This window comes from Myotis nattereri (genome assembly GCF_964212035.1).
Source record: "Myotis nattereri genome assembly, chromosome: 18".
Lineage (NCBI taxonomy): Eukaryota > Metazoa > Chordata > Mammalia > Chiroptera > Vespertilionidae > Myotis > Myotis nattereri.
Genome location: NC_138093.1, coordinates 32,380,096 through 32,396,995, shown reverse-complemented (window position 1 = coordinate 32,396,995; position 16,900 = coordinate 32,380,096). Strand labels below are relative to the sequence as shown.

Below are 16,900 nucleotides of genomic sequence, written 5' to 3'. Positions count from 1 at the left end.
CTGTTTGAGGCCTGTTTTCAATTGCAGGGGGGTGGGGGTGGGGGGGGGCGTACACCCAGGAGTAGAGCTGCTGGGTTATGTGTTTACTTTTTGAGGAGCAGCCACACTGTCTTCCACAGCAGCTGCACCACTTTACACTCCCACCAGTGACGCACGAAGGTTCCAATTTATCCACCTCTTTACCAATACATGGTATTTTGTGGGGTTTTTTATGAGTTTTATAGTTTTAGCTCTTATATTTAGTTCTTTGATCCACTTTGTGTTCATTTTTGTATATGATGTAAGATAAGGATCCACCTTCATTCTTTTATATGTAGATATCCAGATTTCCAAGAACCATTTGTTGAAAAGATTGCCCTTCCCCCATTAAATGTTCTGAGCACCCTTCCCTACAATCTTTTGACCATATATGCACATGTTTATCTGTGGGCTCTGTATTCTATTCCATAGGTCTCTCTGTATTTATGTCTGCACCACAGACATAAAGTATTATAGCTTTTGATTATTGTAGCTTTTGAGTAAGTTTTGAGTAATGGGAGTTATCTCAACTTTTCTCTTCCATTTCAAGATTGTCTTGGCTATCCTTAGTCCCTTGAGGTTCCATATGAATTATATGTTGGAGTTTTCTATTTCTGCAAAATACTATATTCAAGATGGTGATGGGGATTGCATTCAGTGTGTAGGTTGCTTTGTGCATCTTAACCATATCAAGTCTTCCAGTGCGTGAACACAGGATGTCTTTTCATTTATTGATACTGTCTTTTTCTTTCAGCAGCGTTTCGTAGTTTCCAGTGTAGGAGTCTTTCACCTCTTTGGTTAAATTTCTTTTTAAGTTATTTTTTTTTAATCCTCAACCAAAGATATGTTTATTGATGTTAGAGAGAGGAAGGAGAGAAGAGACAGAGAAACAGAGAGAAACATGGATCAGCTGCCTCCTGTATGTGCCCTGACCAGGGGTCTGGAGTACAGGACAACTCTCCAACCAACTGGGCCCCCTGGTCAGGGCAGTATTTTATTCTTTTTTTTGATGCTATTGTAAATAGACTTGTTTTCTTCATTTCCTGTTTGGTTTGCTCATTGTTAGTGCATACAAATGCTACTGATTTTTACTTGTTGATTTCCTACACTGCAACTTTGCCACATTTATTTTTCAGTTCCAACAGGTGAGTGTATGTGCATGTACAGTATATGTGTGTGACCTTTACCAGTTTCTACTTAAAAAAAAAACACAAAAAACATGTCATCTAGAACAGACGTCATTTCATTCCTTCCTTCCCAATTTGGATGCTTTCCTTTCTTGCCTAATTGCTCTGATTATAAGTTTTGATATTATGTTAAATAGAAATGTCGAACAGGAGCATCCTGTCTTGTTCCTGATCTTAAGGAGAAAACTTTCAGTCTTTCACCATCGAGTATGGTGTTACCTATGAGTATTTCCTAAATGGGCCCCATTTTATTGAAATTTCTCAGCATTACCAAATAGCCTCTAAACCATTTATTAAGCTCTCCTGTGTCTTTTAATTGTAAGTAGAATCACATTGAATCCATAGGCTAATACTGAGGATACACTAATGACAAATTTGCATTCTGTACCACAGAATATTGTCGCAGGAAATGTTACGGGAGAGGAAAAGGAATGCTGATGACTGAATATACATTTATAATATTTTATGACACTACTTTAAATGAAAAACATTAATATAATTTATGTAAGGAGAATAAAATGATAAGGGATTTTGAACAAAGGCAAAAAATCCAAACCTATGTATTTAGGAGTCTTCTTTGATTTACTATTTTTTACTTCTTTTTAAAATATTTTTCCTTTTTTTCCTAGTATATACCACTTCCGATGATGATTCACCAATTAAAGGCAATGATTTAGGTATTATTTTGTTATTAATAATCCTCCATTATGAGACCTTAGAGTTCTCCATAGAAATATCGTATTTCAATTATCCGTGGTTTGAGAAGGAACAACCTGTCATGTGATAGTTGACATTTGTAATTTTAATAGCACAGATACCATAACAAATGGAAGCAGTAGTATGTGTAGACACATGGAGATAATACAGGCTTTTTTTTTATTGTTTAAAGTATTACATGTCTCCTTTTTTCCCTGGTTAACCCCGCCTTTCCCCTCCCACCCCGCCACTCCCCCCCCCCCCCCCCGCCGCCCCGGAGATAATACAGTTTTGTTTTGTTTTAAATATATTTTATTCCCAAAACCGGTTTGGCTCAGTGGATAGAGCGTCGGCCTGTGGACTCAAGGGTCCCAGCTTCGATTCCGGTCAAGGGCATGTACCTGGGTTGCGGGCACATCCCCAGTAGGACATGTGCAGGAGGCAGCTGATCGATGTTTCTCTCTCATAGATGTTTCTAACTCTCTATCTCTCTCCCTTCCTCTCTGTAAAAAATCAATAAAATATATTAAAAAAATTAAAAAAAACAAAACTCTAGGGCACATGGATAAATGATGCATAGAAACTTGAACATGCATTCTTGTTTAATTGGGGAGAGCAATAAATAATACTACAAAATCTTAAATTTTAGAAATGTTCAGTAGTGCCTCTGCTTCCACACTGCCATTATTTTCATTAAATGTTTATATGTCAAAGTATACAATATCATGTTTACCTCTTTTCTTTTTACTTCATAAAAAGTTGTGACGTGGTTAATGAATGAAGGTGCTTTGGATTTACTGGCACGGGGACAGTTTGACCACCGTGGTCAGAGTAAAAGTTTAACAGTCTAAGGTGCATTTTATAAAAGACTAACCTTGCTAATCTAGGCTAATGTAAAGAAAAGTAATGCATGCTTTTCTTCACTCATGTATCAAAAATCCTTATATTTCACGGAACTGCCACAACCATACTTTATCCTTTCTTTTAACATACATTGTGTGAACTACATGAGCCTAAAGAAAGTGTGATACACCAGCCTGTTGTAGAAAAAAACTAACCCCACTTACAGTAAGTTCAGGCTTGTGTATACAAGGTATGAATAGACAGAACATTTATTTACAAATTGCCATTACAAAATAACACTATCACATGGAAGGCACGTTAGGTTTTATAAATTTTAACCTACAAATAAACACAGCAATTGAGAAAGTTCCCTCCCCTACCAGGAATTCGATTTGAGGGACCTCTTAAAAACTGTATTATCGCCCTGGCTGGTTTGGCTCAGTGGATAGAGCGTCGGCCTGGGGACTGACGGGTCCCAGGTTCGATTCCGGTCAAGGCCATGTACCTTGGTTGCGGGCACATCCCCAGTAGGGGGTGTGCAGGAGGCAGCTGATTGATGCTTCTCTCTTATCGATGTTTCTAACTCTCTATCCCTCTCCCTTCCTCTCTGTAAAAAGTCCATATACATCACCGAACAATTCCAACTTATATTCTTAAGTATTCTAAGTAGTTTCATTAAAAACGCCATCAGAATGACGGGAATTTGAAATGTAAACAGTAAACTCGCCATTACAGAGTTATCTGAACGTGTGTTCAGTGTATTTTTGTTCCCCGTTTTGTAATAAGGTTCTTTTTACTTGTTATTCAAGTGTTCCATTTACATCACAGAACAATTCCAGTGTTTATTATTGTGAATTCTTAGAACAGTAACCACATTGACAGAGTGTTCTGAGATCATTTATCTTATATTCTGGAGTATTCTAAGTACTTTTTTAAAAAACGCCATCAGAATGACTGGAATTTGAAATGTAAACAGGAAACTCGCCATTACAGAGTTATCTGAACGTGTGTTCAGTGTATTTTTGTTCCCCGTTTTGTAATAAGGTTCTTTTTACTTGTTATTCAAGTGTTCCATTTACATCACAGAACAATTCCAGTGTTTATTATCGCGAATTCTTAGAACAAGAACCACATTTACAGAGTGTTCTGAGCTCTTTTAACTTATATTCTTTAGTATTCTAAGTAGTTTCTTTAAAAACACCATCAGAATGACGGGAATTTGAAATGTAAACAGTAAACTCGCCATTACAGAGTTGGTTGAACGTGTGTTCAGTGTATTATTGTTCCCCGTTTTGTATTAAGGTTCTTTTTACTTGTTATTCAAGTGTTCCATATACATGACAGTACAATTCCAGTGTTTATTATCGCGAATTCTTAGAACAAGAACCACATTTACAGAGTGTTCTGAGCTCTTTTAACTTATATTCTTAAGTATTCTAAGTACTTTTTTAAAAAACGCCATCAGAATGACGAGAATTTAAAATGTAAACAGTAAACTCGCCATTACAGAGCTGTTTGAACCTATGTTCAGTGGATTTTTGTTCCCCATTTTGTATTAAGGTTCTTTTTACTTGTTATTCAAGTGTTCCATTTACATCACAGAACAATTCCAGTGTTTATTATTGTGAATTCTTAGAACAGTAACCACACAGAGTGTTCTGAGATCATTTATCTTACATTCTGAAGTATTCTAATAAGGTTCTCATTTTTATAATACTTTCTCCTAATTTTTATGATAATTCCAATTTTTATAACCTGGTGGGGTTACTACAGCACAAAACAAGGACAAGTGAGGGCCTATTAAGAGTTTCACAAGTTGGACCCTAAGCCTGGGTTATATAGGACTATATAATCAAATAATAGAAATTCATTAATGGCTCATTCCACAGACTTACTTTTGGGGAACAATGTAAGTGAAACTTCTAACAAAATAATAAGAATGATAGACTGAATACTGAATTAAACCAATGAGCCCTGGTCGGTTTGGCTCAGTGGACAGAGCGTCGGCCTGCAGACTAAAGAGTCCCGGGTTCAATTCCCGGTCAGGGCACATGCCCAGATTACAGGCTCCATCCCCAGTGGGGGGTGTGCAGGAGGCAGCCAATCAATGATTCTCTCTCTCATTGATGTTTCTAACTCTTTCTCCCTCTCCCTTCGTCTCTGAAATCAATAAAAATATATTAAAAAAAAAAAACAACGAGAATGGGATAATACCTTCTTAAAATGATTTTCCTCTAACCTAGTAAATGCTCATTTTTATAATACTTTCTCCTAATTTTTATGATAATTCCAATTTTTATAACCTGGTGGGGTTACTACAGCACAAAACAAGGACAAGTGAGGGCCTATTAAGAGTTTCACAAGTTGGACCCTAAGCCTGGAAACAGGTTAGAAGGGCTCTGTGATCAAAATGACTTGAACGCACTAGCAGTCACACTAAACTAGACCAATGAACATTTTCTTTGCTGTAGTTTACAGATGAGCTCATCAAAATTAAAATGTGTCAACTATATGGAGACCCACATGTGCTCAATTATCTTCAAACTGGTTTTATTTTTTTTCTCAGATGGAGGACTCATTGCTGTGATTGTTCTGACTGTACGTAAGTGTCCCAAACTTGGATGCCAACTTAAATCAAAATATTAACATGAACAAGTGCATTTTTTTAAAAATATATTTTATTGTTTTTTTACAGAGAGGAAGGGAGAGAGATAGAGAGTTAGAAACATCGATGAGAGAGAAACATCGATCAGCTGCCTCCTGCACATCTCCTACTGGGGATATGCCCGCAACCAAGGTACATGCCCTTGACCGGAATCGAACCTGGGACCCTTCAGTCCGCAGGCTGACGCTCTATCCACTGAGCCAAACCGGTTTCGGCAACAAGTGCATTTTTAACAATGTTTTAGTGTCTATAGTTTTCATAGATTTAAATTGAGTAAACCAATCTAGAAATACCTGACCTTTTATATGATTCTACCTTGTGTTGGTGATTGTATAATCTTTTTTAAAAAATATATTTTATTGATTTTTTACAGAGAGGAAGGGAGAGGGATAGAAAGTTAGAAACATCGATGAGAGAGAAACATCGATCAGCTGCCTCCTGCACACCTCCTACTGGGTATGTGTCCACAACCAAGGTGCATGCCCTTGACAGGAATGATCTTGGGACCCTTAAGTCTGCAGGCCAACGCTCTATCCACTGAGCCAAACTGGTTAGGGCTGATTGTATAATTTTTTGTATTCTACATGTCTCTGTAGTAACAAATCCTAAATATTCCAAATATGTTTTGAGTATTATTCTAAATTAAGCACAGACTCTTCTCTGGATTACTGCAGACCGTGAGTGATACAAGGGAACTGCATTTAGACAGTGAAGAGTCCAGATAGAATATGAATGTATGTGGGCTTAAATAAAGTAATATTTCCGCCCACTGAAGCGTAACCAACATTAATTTCTTCTGCTGGACTTTGAAACTTGGCATTAGTTGTTAGAGTTACATGTCATTTGTTTTCTGGTTTCTTGCAGTTCTTGCTATTGCCGTGATTGGCACCTGTGTGTATAAATTTCTTCACGTCAAGAAAAGACAATAAATAAAACATGTTTTTGAACCTGTTGTTGCTTCTCATCTTGATGTACTTGTGCAGCTCTTGCTTGCACTCTGTGTTGCGTGCTGCCTTGTTAAAAATGTTCTTGCGTGAGTGTGCTGTCAGGATTGCACTTCCTTACTAAAATATTTTCACCTCCTTTTAATGTTACTGTAACAAGACGAATCTGTGCAGAGTTGTTTTAGATATTATGACCGTCAGGAAAACTTGTGGGGATTTGAGGTTTAAGTTCTGCAGAAAATCATGGCTCACTGTAGTGCCTCCCCTACCCTAGGTTTACACTATTCCTACGGTGGACTGGGAGCCAGGAGGAAATTTTAAATAGCTCACTGTGTGCCTGGCTGGTGAGGCTCAGTGATTGAGTTTCGATCTATGAACCAGGAGAGCATGGTTCAATTCCTGGTCAGGGCACATGCCCTGGTTGCAGGCTTGTGTAGGGCATACAGGAGGCAGCCAATCAATGATTCTCTCTCAACATTGATGTTTTTAGCTCTTTATCCTTCTCCCTTCATCTCTGAAATAAATAACATTATATTTAAAAAATAAAAGTAAAAAAATTAAAAATAAATAGTTCACTGGGGAGACTTTGACAATTCTATTCACTGTAATTTTTTGGAGGAAAACTTCCCTGTGTCTGTATATATGAAGTAGTTGTAAGAAGTCATGTAGTCCTGTTTTCTCCTGAAAACTCGATTTCTTTTCATTTACAGATTTTATTTGTACATGTTAAAGTGGGGAATTAAAAACAACATTGTTAGACTTTCCTCTTATGTTCTCCTAACGTAACTAGGTTGCAGTAAAGCTCAAGGTTAAACCTAAAGTTACTGAGAGGGGTAAATTACCAAGGCACCTCATTAACTTTATCTGCCTTTTTATCTATAAAAAATGGAAAAGGGGAAATTTAAAATAGAAAAAAAAATTACAAATATATATCTTCTAAGGAGAATGGGAATTGTAAACATCACACTTAAATTTTAATGGAATCATTTACAATGTAATGAAAGATTTAGAATAACACCTGGAGCATAGACAAAGACTGAAATATTTGACTTTCAGCCATTTGTTTTCCCCTGTTATTTTGGAGATAGTTTTGAAATCAAACTAATCTTTTTAAAGACTTTTTGTATTTGTGGTTTAATAATATGTCTTCTATATTAATCATTGGGTTTGGGCTATGTAATAAGAGTACTTTCTTCATTCATAAAGAGCTTAAACTCTTTTTATAATATTGGTTATCTTTTTAAAATGCCCGCAGTGCCTTCATTTGAATCTTATATCATATTGTAGAACTCATGATAGGCGTATTTGATTTCTCTGTTTGTAGTGTATTTTTAACACGACATATACACAGCAGTCTGAGTAGGAAATGCTCTCAGTGGAATATTTTTACAATTCCAAACAACTGATGTAGAAATAATTTCTAAAGAAAGCAAAGACAGGTTTGTGTCCCTCACTTTCTTTAAAACATCACTGCATCAAAATACTTAAAGGTTCTTAAACAAACATGAGTCAAACCCTCTCGCTACCAGGTAAGGGCTCTATTAAAGGTGAAGAGGTGGCTGAGCGCTGTAGCCCTGGATTCAAGGCTCAGGACCACCACTGACCTGAGGTTCCATGTCTGCTGAGCTCCAAGTGCTGCTGCTGCTGGGCCTGGACTCCTGTGAGTAACCAGGTGGCGACCACCGTGGGTGTGCGTGTGTTCTTGAAATATGAATACGCACCTTCAAGTTTATGAGCAAATGTTTCTCCTGTTTTAGGTAATTGGATTTTTTAAAGACTCCATCTTGTGTACATGCTCCAGAAAGGATGTAGGGTAACACTTAGCTTTACCTCCTTTCTTTTAGGGAAAGTTAAGATTTCCATTATATTCTCTGCACTGTTTAATGTCCATAATCTCCCCTCCAAAAAAAAAAAAAAAAAAGAAAGGCTGCCATCATTTTAGAAACTAATTTATGAGACTCTAACGTATAGAGATACTTCTTTATTCCTAAGGGTAACTCTGGAAGCAAGGTACTAGGCATAGAGAAGCAAATGTTGCCGTTACAACTTGGTACCAGCCCTAGCCGGTTTGCCTCAGTGAATAGAGTGTCGGCCTGTGGACTGAAGGGTTCCGGGTTCGATTCCAGCCAAGGGCATGTACCTCAGTTGCATGCTCCTCCCTGGCTGGGCCCTGGCCAAGGCTCGTACAGGAGGCAACCAATCAATGTGTTTCCCTCACAATGACATTTCTGTCTTTCCCTCTCTGTTCCACTCTCTCTAAAAATCAATGGGAAAATATCCCCGGTGAGGACTAAATAAATAAATAAAGACAAATCGCTAAAAACCAACAAACCTGGTACCATATGCCTTGATGTGAACTTGTACTTATGAAGGTTTGGAATACACTTACCTTTCTACAGCCTAAGTATAAGTACTAAAGTAGAAAAATACCATAAGTTCTCATGTTTAAGAGTATTAAACATATTTAAATCACTTGATGAAAAATGGCCATGAGGTAAGAAGATATATATCCTACCACGTATATAATGTGGGGAGCTAGTTACTCCAAGTTGCAATCCAGAGTTTTTTTAGCAGATTCTACAAAGGCCAGCGGGAAAGGCAATTTCTTGGAAAAAACAAAGTGGTGTCTTTAATCTCAGCGACAAAGGTGAAGACAAACATTCCTACTAGATGGGCAGTCAGGGTCTCCACGTCCCCTCTACTTGATTTCTTAGGATTCCTTGAGGCTAAAACCAACCGGTTTTCAGACTGTTGTGAGCTTCACGGTGTCAGAAGTGCTCACAGTTAATTTAATGAATGCTGGAATTAATATAAAATAGCTGTAATTAGAAATTAAGTTTTAGCTCTAGCCGGTTTTGCTCAGTGCATAGAGCATCGGCCTGCAGAATGAAGGGTCCCAGGTTCAATTCCAGTCATGGGTAAGTACCTCGGTTGTAGGTTCCTCCCTCACCCTGTCCCCTGGTCAGGGTGCTTGATGTGTTTCTCTCACATTGATGTTTCTCTCTGTCTTTCCCTCTCTCTTCCACTCTCTCTAATAATCAATGGAAAAATATCCTCAGGTGAGGAATAAAAAAAGAAAAATGCAGCTTTAGATTTTCATCGTCTGCAAATACCTTCATTGTTTTATGAAATAAATGTTTCTTAAATTTATAGTAATGCTCATTTATCTCATATAGTGGATTTTTATTTTAAAAAGTATTTGAATAAAAAGACTCTACACTTGGCCTTTGTTGCTCAGTGGTTAAGCATTAACCTATGTACCAAAAGGTCACAGTTGGATTCCAGGTCAGGGCCCATGCCTGGGTTGTCAGGTGTGATTCCCAGTATGGGACATGCAGGATGCAGCTGGTTGATGTTTTTCTCACATGGATGTTTCTCTTTTACCCTCTCCCTTCCTCTTTTTCTAAAATCAGTAAAAAATATTTAAGAAAAGAAGATTTCTGCACCTCCCTGGTTAGTGCAGCATTATTCACAATAACCAAGACATGGTACAACCTGTGTCCATCGAAGTGTGACTAGATAAAGAAAAGGTTATTTATGTATGTCCTGCCATTTGCAACAACATGGCTGGACCTTGGGGGCATTATGTTAAGTGAACTGAGTCATACAGAGAAGGACAAAGACTGTTGACCTCACAGATAGGAATCTGAAAAACAAACTCCTACAAAAAGAAATCATATTTGTAGTTGCCAGGGCCAGGGGTTAGGAGGTCAGGGAAATTAGATGAAGTTGGTTAACAGTTATAAATTAAGCAAGTACTGGAATGTAATGTACAGCATGGTGACTATAATTAGTAATGGTGTACTGTATATTGGCAAGATGCTAAGAAAATAGATATTAAAAATTCTAATCACAGGGGAGAAAAAACATAACTGTGAGGTGATGAATGTTAAATTTATTGTAGTTATTTCACAATATACACATTGTCAAGTAATTATGCTATATATCAAATTTATACACTATGGCAATTATATCTCAATAAAAATTGGAAGAAGAAAAGATTTAGGAAGGAACGTCTAGTTTTCTTTCCTATCATGAATACAACTGTTAAGACATGAAGCTAACATTGCAATGTAGCTTGAATATAGTCACCATCCTAAGATGCTTCTTTGAAATGGGTCTGATTTTGGGTCTGAACATTTTGTCTGTTTTTAACATTTGCATTTACAGGGCAAGTCAACACAGTATTTCTGGCAATATTGAGGGGGATAAGTTATTTTTTAAATAAAATCTCCAAATTTAGAATGAAATAAAAATACATTTTATTAGTATAGAAAGTTATTTTGAAATCATTTTGTTCAAAGATTGGTGCCAACTGTCAAGGTTAATTTTGTTCAACAGATGTTAGTCATCTCTGAATTAATGTGCAGATTTAATGCAACTTCAATCAGAGGTCCAATGGCATTGTTTTAAAAATTTAACAACATAATTATAAATGTTATGCGATTACAAAACAGAAGTGCTGTTTATATTTATTTCAAAGAATAAAATAATTGACATAATGCAGGAATAGAGATATAGACCCATAGAACGAAACACAGAGCCCAAGAAAAAGCACAAGTTTGGGTAAGATTTCGGCCGCAATAAACATGACATTTCAAGTCATGGAAAACTGGAATTATGCAAATAAGAAGGCAACTATCTGAAAAAGGAAATTAGATCCCTGCCTCATGTCATTTACCAAAGCCAAGTCCATATGGACGAAAGGTTAATGTTACAAATAAAAGAACGAGGTGAACATATAGACCAACATATTTCTGATTGGAGACCTCGATAAGCCTATAAGCAGTGCACCAGCATGTCCCTCAAACCTGCGCAGGTGGAGAATGGTCAGCCTGACGGCGGGGCACGGGCAGAGCCCCCGCTGCCAGCAGACCCCTGGGTTAGAGCGCAGTCAGGCCACGCCCCTTTCCCTGCGGCTAAGGCTCCGCCCAGGGCCTTGGCCCCGCCTAGCGGCCTGCGATTGGCCCGCCCGCCTAAGCGTCACTTCCGCTCGGGCGTGGCCCAGGCCGTGCCCAGCTGTGGCTCCTCAGTCCAGGTTTTGTAAGTCTGAGGGTTGCTGTGTTTTGTAAGTCTGAGGGTTGCTGTGTTTTGTAAGTCTGAGGGTTGCTGTGTGTTGTAAGTCTGAGGGTTGCTAGGTTTTGTAAGTCTGAGGGTTGCAGGTGGGGCGACGCCCTTCGTTTCCCCTGCTCACCTCCACGAAAATGACGGCTTCTCGCCGGCTGCGAGCGGCACCTCCTCGCCGTCCCTTCTCCTCTTGGAGCTCCGCTGGGATCCTGTTGGTGACCCTAGCGCTCCGGTTTCCCGCACCCACCGGTAGGGGCCTGGGGAGGGGTGCGCTCCGGGAGCGGGCTGCCGCGGGTTGGGGAGCCGGCCGCCAAGTTTTGGGGAACTCGGAGTCATCTGCGGACTTTCAGCTGGGGACGGGGGGGGGAGGGGGGTCCTGAACCGAACGCCACATTGTTCAAGGGTCAATTGTGTAGTTAAAGTAATGCTAAGAAAGCAGACTTTTTTTCAAAGTAATACCATTTTATTTTAAATGGCGTTCACTCGTAAAAATGCTCACTTCGCTAATATGAAGTCTTATATTTTGAACTAGTTTAGTCCATATTATTTCTATCTGTGAAATCCCAATACTTAAATAATAATGACCTCTGCCCATAGCATGTCTTGAGCACCCACTGGGTGCAGAGAGTAGCGGGAAAAGAAAGCAAAGGACCCTGACCTCTAGGAACTTGCCTCCTGAGAGGAGGCTGAGCCTGAGGTGACAGGTCACTATCAGTTTGCGTTTCAGACTGTGGGCCAGGACCCTGATCTGGGGCTGCATACTGTAGACGATGTCCTAGACCAGGGGTGGGCAACCTTTTTCTGAGTGCGTGCTAAAACCAGCAAAAAAATCTCTGACTCAAATTCTTCTGCGTGCCAATCCTAATTTTTTGAGAACATGTTACGCCTACTTGATATCTCTTAAGGTGTACGTATGTGAAGAACCTTGAAGAAATAATAAAATTAATTCGAGCGACAAAAACACAGTATATGATGATGAAAAATACATTTATTTTTTAATGTATTCATGTCCACTGATAGTCCGACAGAAAACTTTATGACTCCGTTTGATATTATCAGTGGGACTTTTGCTGCTGCATCACTGATGACAGAGATTTTTACATCAGGTTTATATTTTGTGACCTTCAGAGATATACATGAGCTACTACTTTCATCCGTCAGGCTACTCCTATTATGAGACTTAACAAAATTCATCACTGAGAACAAAGATTCACAAGTGTATGTGGATGAAAACATGGAGAGTAATGCTGTTGCAAAGTTTTTTAAACAGAAAAAATTTTCTGAAATGGCATTCCAAGTCCTCAATAGTTCATTTTCAACACTATTGAAATTGCTCTTCCCCTCTCTCGTCAATCCATGTCTATGATCTTTAAGATAACTTGTTATGTAAAATTATTAATTTATCTAAGATGCACCTACACTGAATTTATCAGAAAAATAAAAAAGTCAATATTAAGAAAAAAATTGTAAATGGAAGATTATAAGAGAGGATTTCGCGTGCCAGCAAAAGTTACTGGTGTGCCATGTTTGGCACACGTGCCAGGGGTTGCCCACACCTGTCCTAGAGCTGGGGGACAGGTGAGTGTGAAATGAACTGAGAAAAACTGGGGAAGGAAGCACACTGATAAGTACATTGAAAACCAAGGCTAATGCTGCTGTCTCTTTAATTTACTGTTGAATGAATGTTCACCTTATTCCCTAAGAAACCATAAACTCACCGAGGACCTGCCGGCTGCCAGGCCAGAATCCTTGGCTGGTGGAAAAGAGAAAATACTTGACTTTCATGTCTTATTCTCTCATGCCCAGATGCCTGTGGTGAGATACCAAGATACGAATCTATGAAAGCCAAGGGTAATCCTGTGCCCCCTGTAAGTGCTGGGTTCGCAGTAGACTATGAGTGTCGCCCAGGATACAGGCTTATTGTTCCTCTTGCTCGTCCCACCATTGCTGTTTGTCAGCCTGATGGCACATGGGCACCTCTTCTCCAGGAGGCCTGTACAAGTAAGTACACAAGACTTTTTATTTTTAATTCTAATCTTCATACATTTTAGACGGCATATTCTACTACAATGATGGTTTTCTCATGTGGATGTAGGTTTTAGATAGTCATGTATTTTTCTTGTTCGTTGTCTGGGTAAATGTGAATCTTAAGTTTGGCCTTTTAATAGTTATAGAAAGAAAAATACTGTTCTCACAATAGAGCAATGTGGAATTTTGGTTTTGATTCAGATCTGTTTTGGAGTTTGTATAAAACAACGAATTTTAAAAATTTCTTTCAGGAAGACAATGTCCACAGCTAGCAGAGTCCCTACATGGCCGCGTAGAAGGAAATTTTCAGTTTGGTTCACAGGCTAACTATTCTTGTGATGAGGGGTAAGTAGAGGAAATAAGTAAATGTTACTACTTCTATTTTTGTTTTGCTTCTCTTCTAAGTATTCCCATAATGTTGATTTAATTTTGCTTTGTGTGTGAGAAGTTGTACTTATAGCCCAGTGGTTCTCAACCTTCCTAATGCCACGACCCTTTAATACAGTTCCTCATGTTGTGGTGACCCCCAACCATAAAATTCGTTTCGTTGCTACTTCATAACTGTAATGTTGCTACTGTTATGAATCGTAATGTAAATACCTGATATGCAGGATGTATTTTCATGGTTACAAATTGAACATAATTAAAGTATAGTGATTAATCACAAAAACAATATGTAATTATATATGTGTTTTCCGATGGTCTAAGGCAGGAGTCCTCAAACTTTTTAAACAGGGAACCAGTTCACTGTCCCACAGACCATTGGAGAGCCGGACTATAGTTTAAAAAAAAAACTATGAACAAATTCCTATGCACACTGCACATATCTTATTTTTAAGTAAAAAAAACAAAATGGGAACAAATACAATATTTGTATTTGCATGTGGCCCGTGGGCCATAGTTTCAGGACCCCTGGTCTAAGGCGACCCCTGTTTTTTAAATCACTTTCAGTCTATCAGGTCACTGCCCTCTGGCTCCAAGACTGATGAGAAATCTGCTGATATTCTTATTTAGAATCCCTTGTACCTGATGATTCACTTCTCACAGCTTTTCAAATTCTGTCACTGGCTTTTGAAAGGTCAGTCGTTATGTTTCTCAGTGTGGATCTCTTGAGTTCATTTTACGTAGAGAATGTTGAGATTTTTGAATATTTGTATCTGTCTTCCATCACATTTGGGAAACTTTCAGCCATTGTTTCTTCACATATTTTCTTTGCCCCTCCTCTCTGCCTTCTCTTTCTGAGAGTCCCACAATGCGTATGTGATCTGCTTATCGGTTTCCCACAGGCCCCATAGGCTCTCTTCACTTGTCTTCATTCCTTTTTCTTTCCGTTCTTCAGACTCAATACTTTCCATTGGCCTTTCTTCAGGTTCACTGAATCATTTTTCTGTCTGCTAAAAACTACCTTTAATTCCTGTAGTGACTTTTTCATTTTTTTTTTCCTTTATTGATTAAGGTATTACATATGTGTCCTTATTCCCCCATTGCTCCCCCTACCCCCCCCCCCCCACTCATGCCCTCACCCCCGTGGTGCCTGTGTCCATTAGTTAGGCTTATATGCATGAATAGATAACCTTTGGTTAATCTCTTCGCCTTTTTCATTTAAGTTAGTGTACTTTTCAATTCCAAAATTGCCTTTTGGTTTCTTTTCAGGTTTTCCATCTCTGAATTGATATTCACATTGTATTCATTCTGTTAGGGTTTGGCCAGGGACATGGGCTGTGAAAGAATTCACAACTGAGAAGGAATAGATGCAGAGAGAGGGAGTTTATTTTATTTTCCAAGGGAGGAAAGGGCCAGGTGCCTTTTGGCAGCACAAGGGGCTCAAGGTGGGGGGGTTGTTCTTCTGTAAGCGTATTAGGGAGTAAATGGCAGCTGGGGCAAATGGATGAAGAAGGGAAGGGGATCGGGGACTTCACCTTGATGTTTTCCAGATCCCGGAGGCTGTCCTGAGGAGCTATGGCTTGTTTGTCCTTTAGCCACAGATGTCCTACAGAGGTGTCTATTAGCATCTTCACAAGCCTGTAAAACCTTCTTACAGGGAAAGTTACAAAGGGTTCAAGGCAGGAGAAGGGCAGCTTGGGTATGAAAGGTAGGTAGTAGAGCTCTTCTACTAACTAGAAACTTTCTGATGTAATTTCCCTGGAATCATTAAAACAGCAGCGAAGGGGGTAATGGGGGAGGTGCAGCCTGCTTTTCAAGCCTGCTTGAATAGAGAGGCACTTCGAATAGGGAAGTCTGCAATCTCCACATGCTTCTCATAGCTTATGCAAGGTTACTACAAGGAAAAAGAGGCCTTTTCTTCTCCTTATACATTCTTTTTTTTCTTTTCTTGAATTTCACTGCCCTATCCATTAATTTCTTCCATTAGTTCTTCCATTAGTTCTTTGAGCATCCAGGTAGCAGTTATTTTAAAGTCTTTGTGTATTTGATCTGGAATGAGGTCTTTTTTTCAGCGATAATTTCTATTAATCTTTTTTTTTTCTTTGAAGGCACCATACTTTCCTATTTCTTTGTATGCCTTGTGATTCTTTTCTTGAACTGGACACTTGAATTCTAATAATGAGGTAACTCTGGAAATCAAATTCTCCTTCCCAGGGCTTGTTATTTTCTTAGCTCGTTTTAGTGTTTTGATTGTTGTAGGGTCTGAGGATCAGCCAGATACGTAAACTGAAGGTCTTCTCAGGTCTTTTCGGAGTCTTTACCTGGACAGGCACAGTCACCTAATTTCCCCCACCTGTGCATGTCCTAGATTTGATGTCCGTCTCCTGAAAGGGGAAAAAGCAAAAATTGAAAGGGGAGCAAAGGACACTGGATCCTTAAATATCTGGAAGTCACTTCAGTAGGCAATAAATGGGCTTGCAAGAGTGGGGGACATGTGACAATAATGACTGCCTACTTGGTGTCTTGGAGTTAGTGTTTCTTTGTGATCAGTAGTAGCAGTCAGTAATAAGTGCATAAATCCCTGGTATTTGTGAGGACAGAGTTCTTTTTTCACTCCCTGTTTCCTACAGGCTGTTGATAAGCTGCCCCAGGAGCACATGCATAGCTGCCTGCTGTGGGAGTGGAATGGGTAGCTGCCATTGTGCTCAGAGCTGAAAGTGACTGATATTAAATCAATTTCCATGTCCAAGTCCTGCCTTAGAAACTACAAACCTTTCAGGGACACCAGAGTTGGAAAATAGTTACATCATGCACATTTTAGCATTGTAATTGTTGTTTGGGTGGGAAGAGAGATTCTTGGTGCTTCCTACCTTACCATCATCCCCAACTCCTCTCCTAATCTGTAATAATAAAAGGGTAATATGCTAATTAGACAAGACGTTTTTCCTGATGACCTTCTAGATGAAGCCAGGGCTGCAAGAGAAGCCCAGGTCCCAGGTGCCAGAGAAAAAGAGAGATCAATTGTGAGAGAAGCCTTAATTCGTTGCCTCCTCTACACATCCAGACTG

The 16,900-nt window shown here is 39.1% G+C and overlaps 2 protein-coding genes across 7 annotated transcripts in view; both read left to right on the top strand.

Annotated features, from left to right (window-relative positions):
• Positions 1-1,989, top strand: part of LOC308534728 (membrane cofactor protein-like) — a gene marked incomplete at both ends in the record, with an annotated part of 56,406 nt that extends 54,417 nt beyond the window's left edge. The window contains one exon of the mRNA XM_081113290.1: positions 1,835-1,989. Within this exon, the coding sequence (XP_080969416.1) occupies positions 1,835-1,989 (155 nt within the window). The remainder of the gene's footprint in view (positions 1-1,834) is intronic.
• Positions 1,990-11,384: 9,395 nt separating this feature from the next.
• LOC308534316 (membrane cofactor protein-like) overlaps positions 11,385-16,900 on the top strand; it is a 60,037-nt gene continuing 54,521 nt past the window's right edge. For all 6 annotated transcript variants that reach the window (XR_013997187.1, XR_013997188.1, XR_013997189.1 and 3 more), the window contains exons 1-3: positions 11,385-11,669; positions 13,227-13,421; positions 13,700-13,793. Coding sequence is in view for 2 of the 6 variants with exons in the window: in XM_081112784.1 (XP_080968910.1) it covers positions 11,558-11,669; positions 13,227-13,421; positions 13,700-13,793 (401 nt within the window). In the remaining 4 variants the exon portion in view is untranslated. The remainder of the gene's footprint in view (positions 11,670-13,226; positions 13,422-13,699; positions 13,794-16,900) is intronic.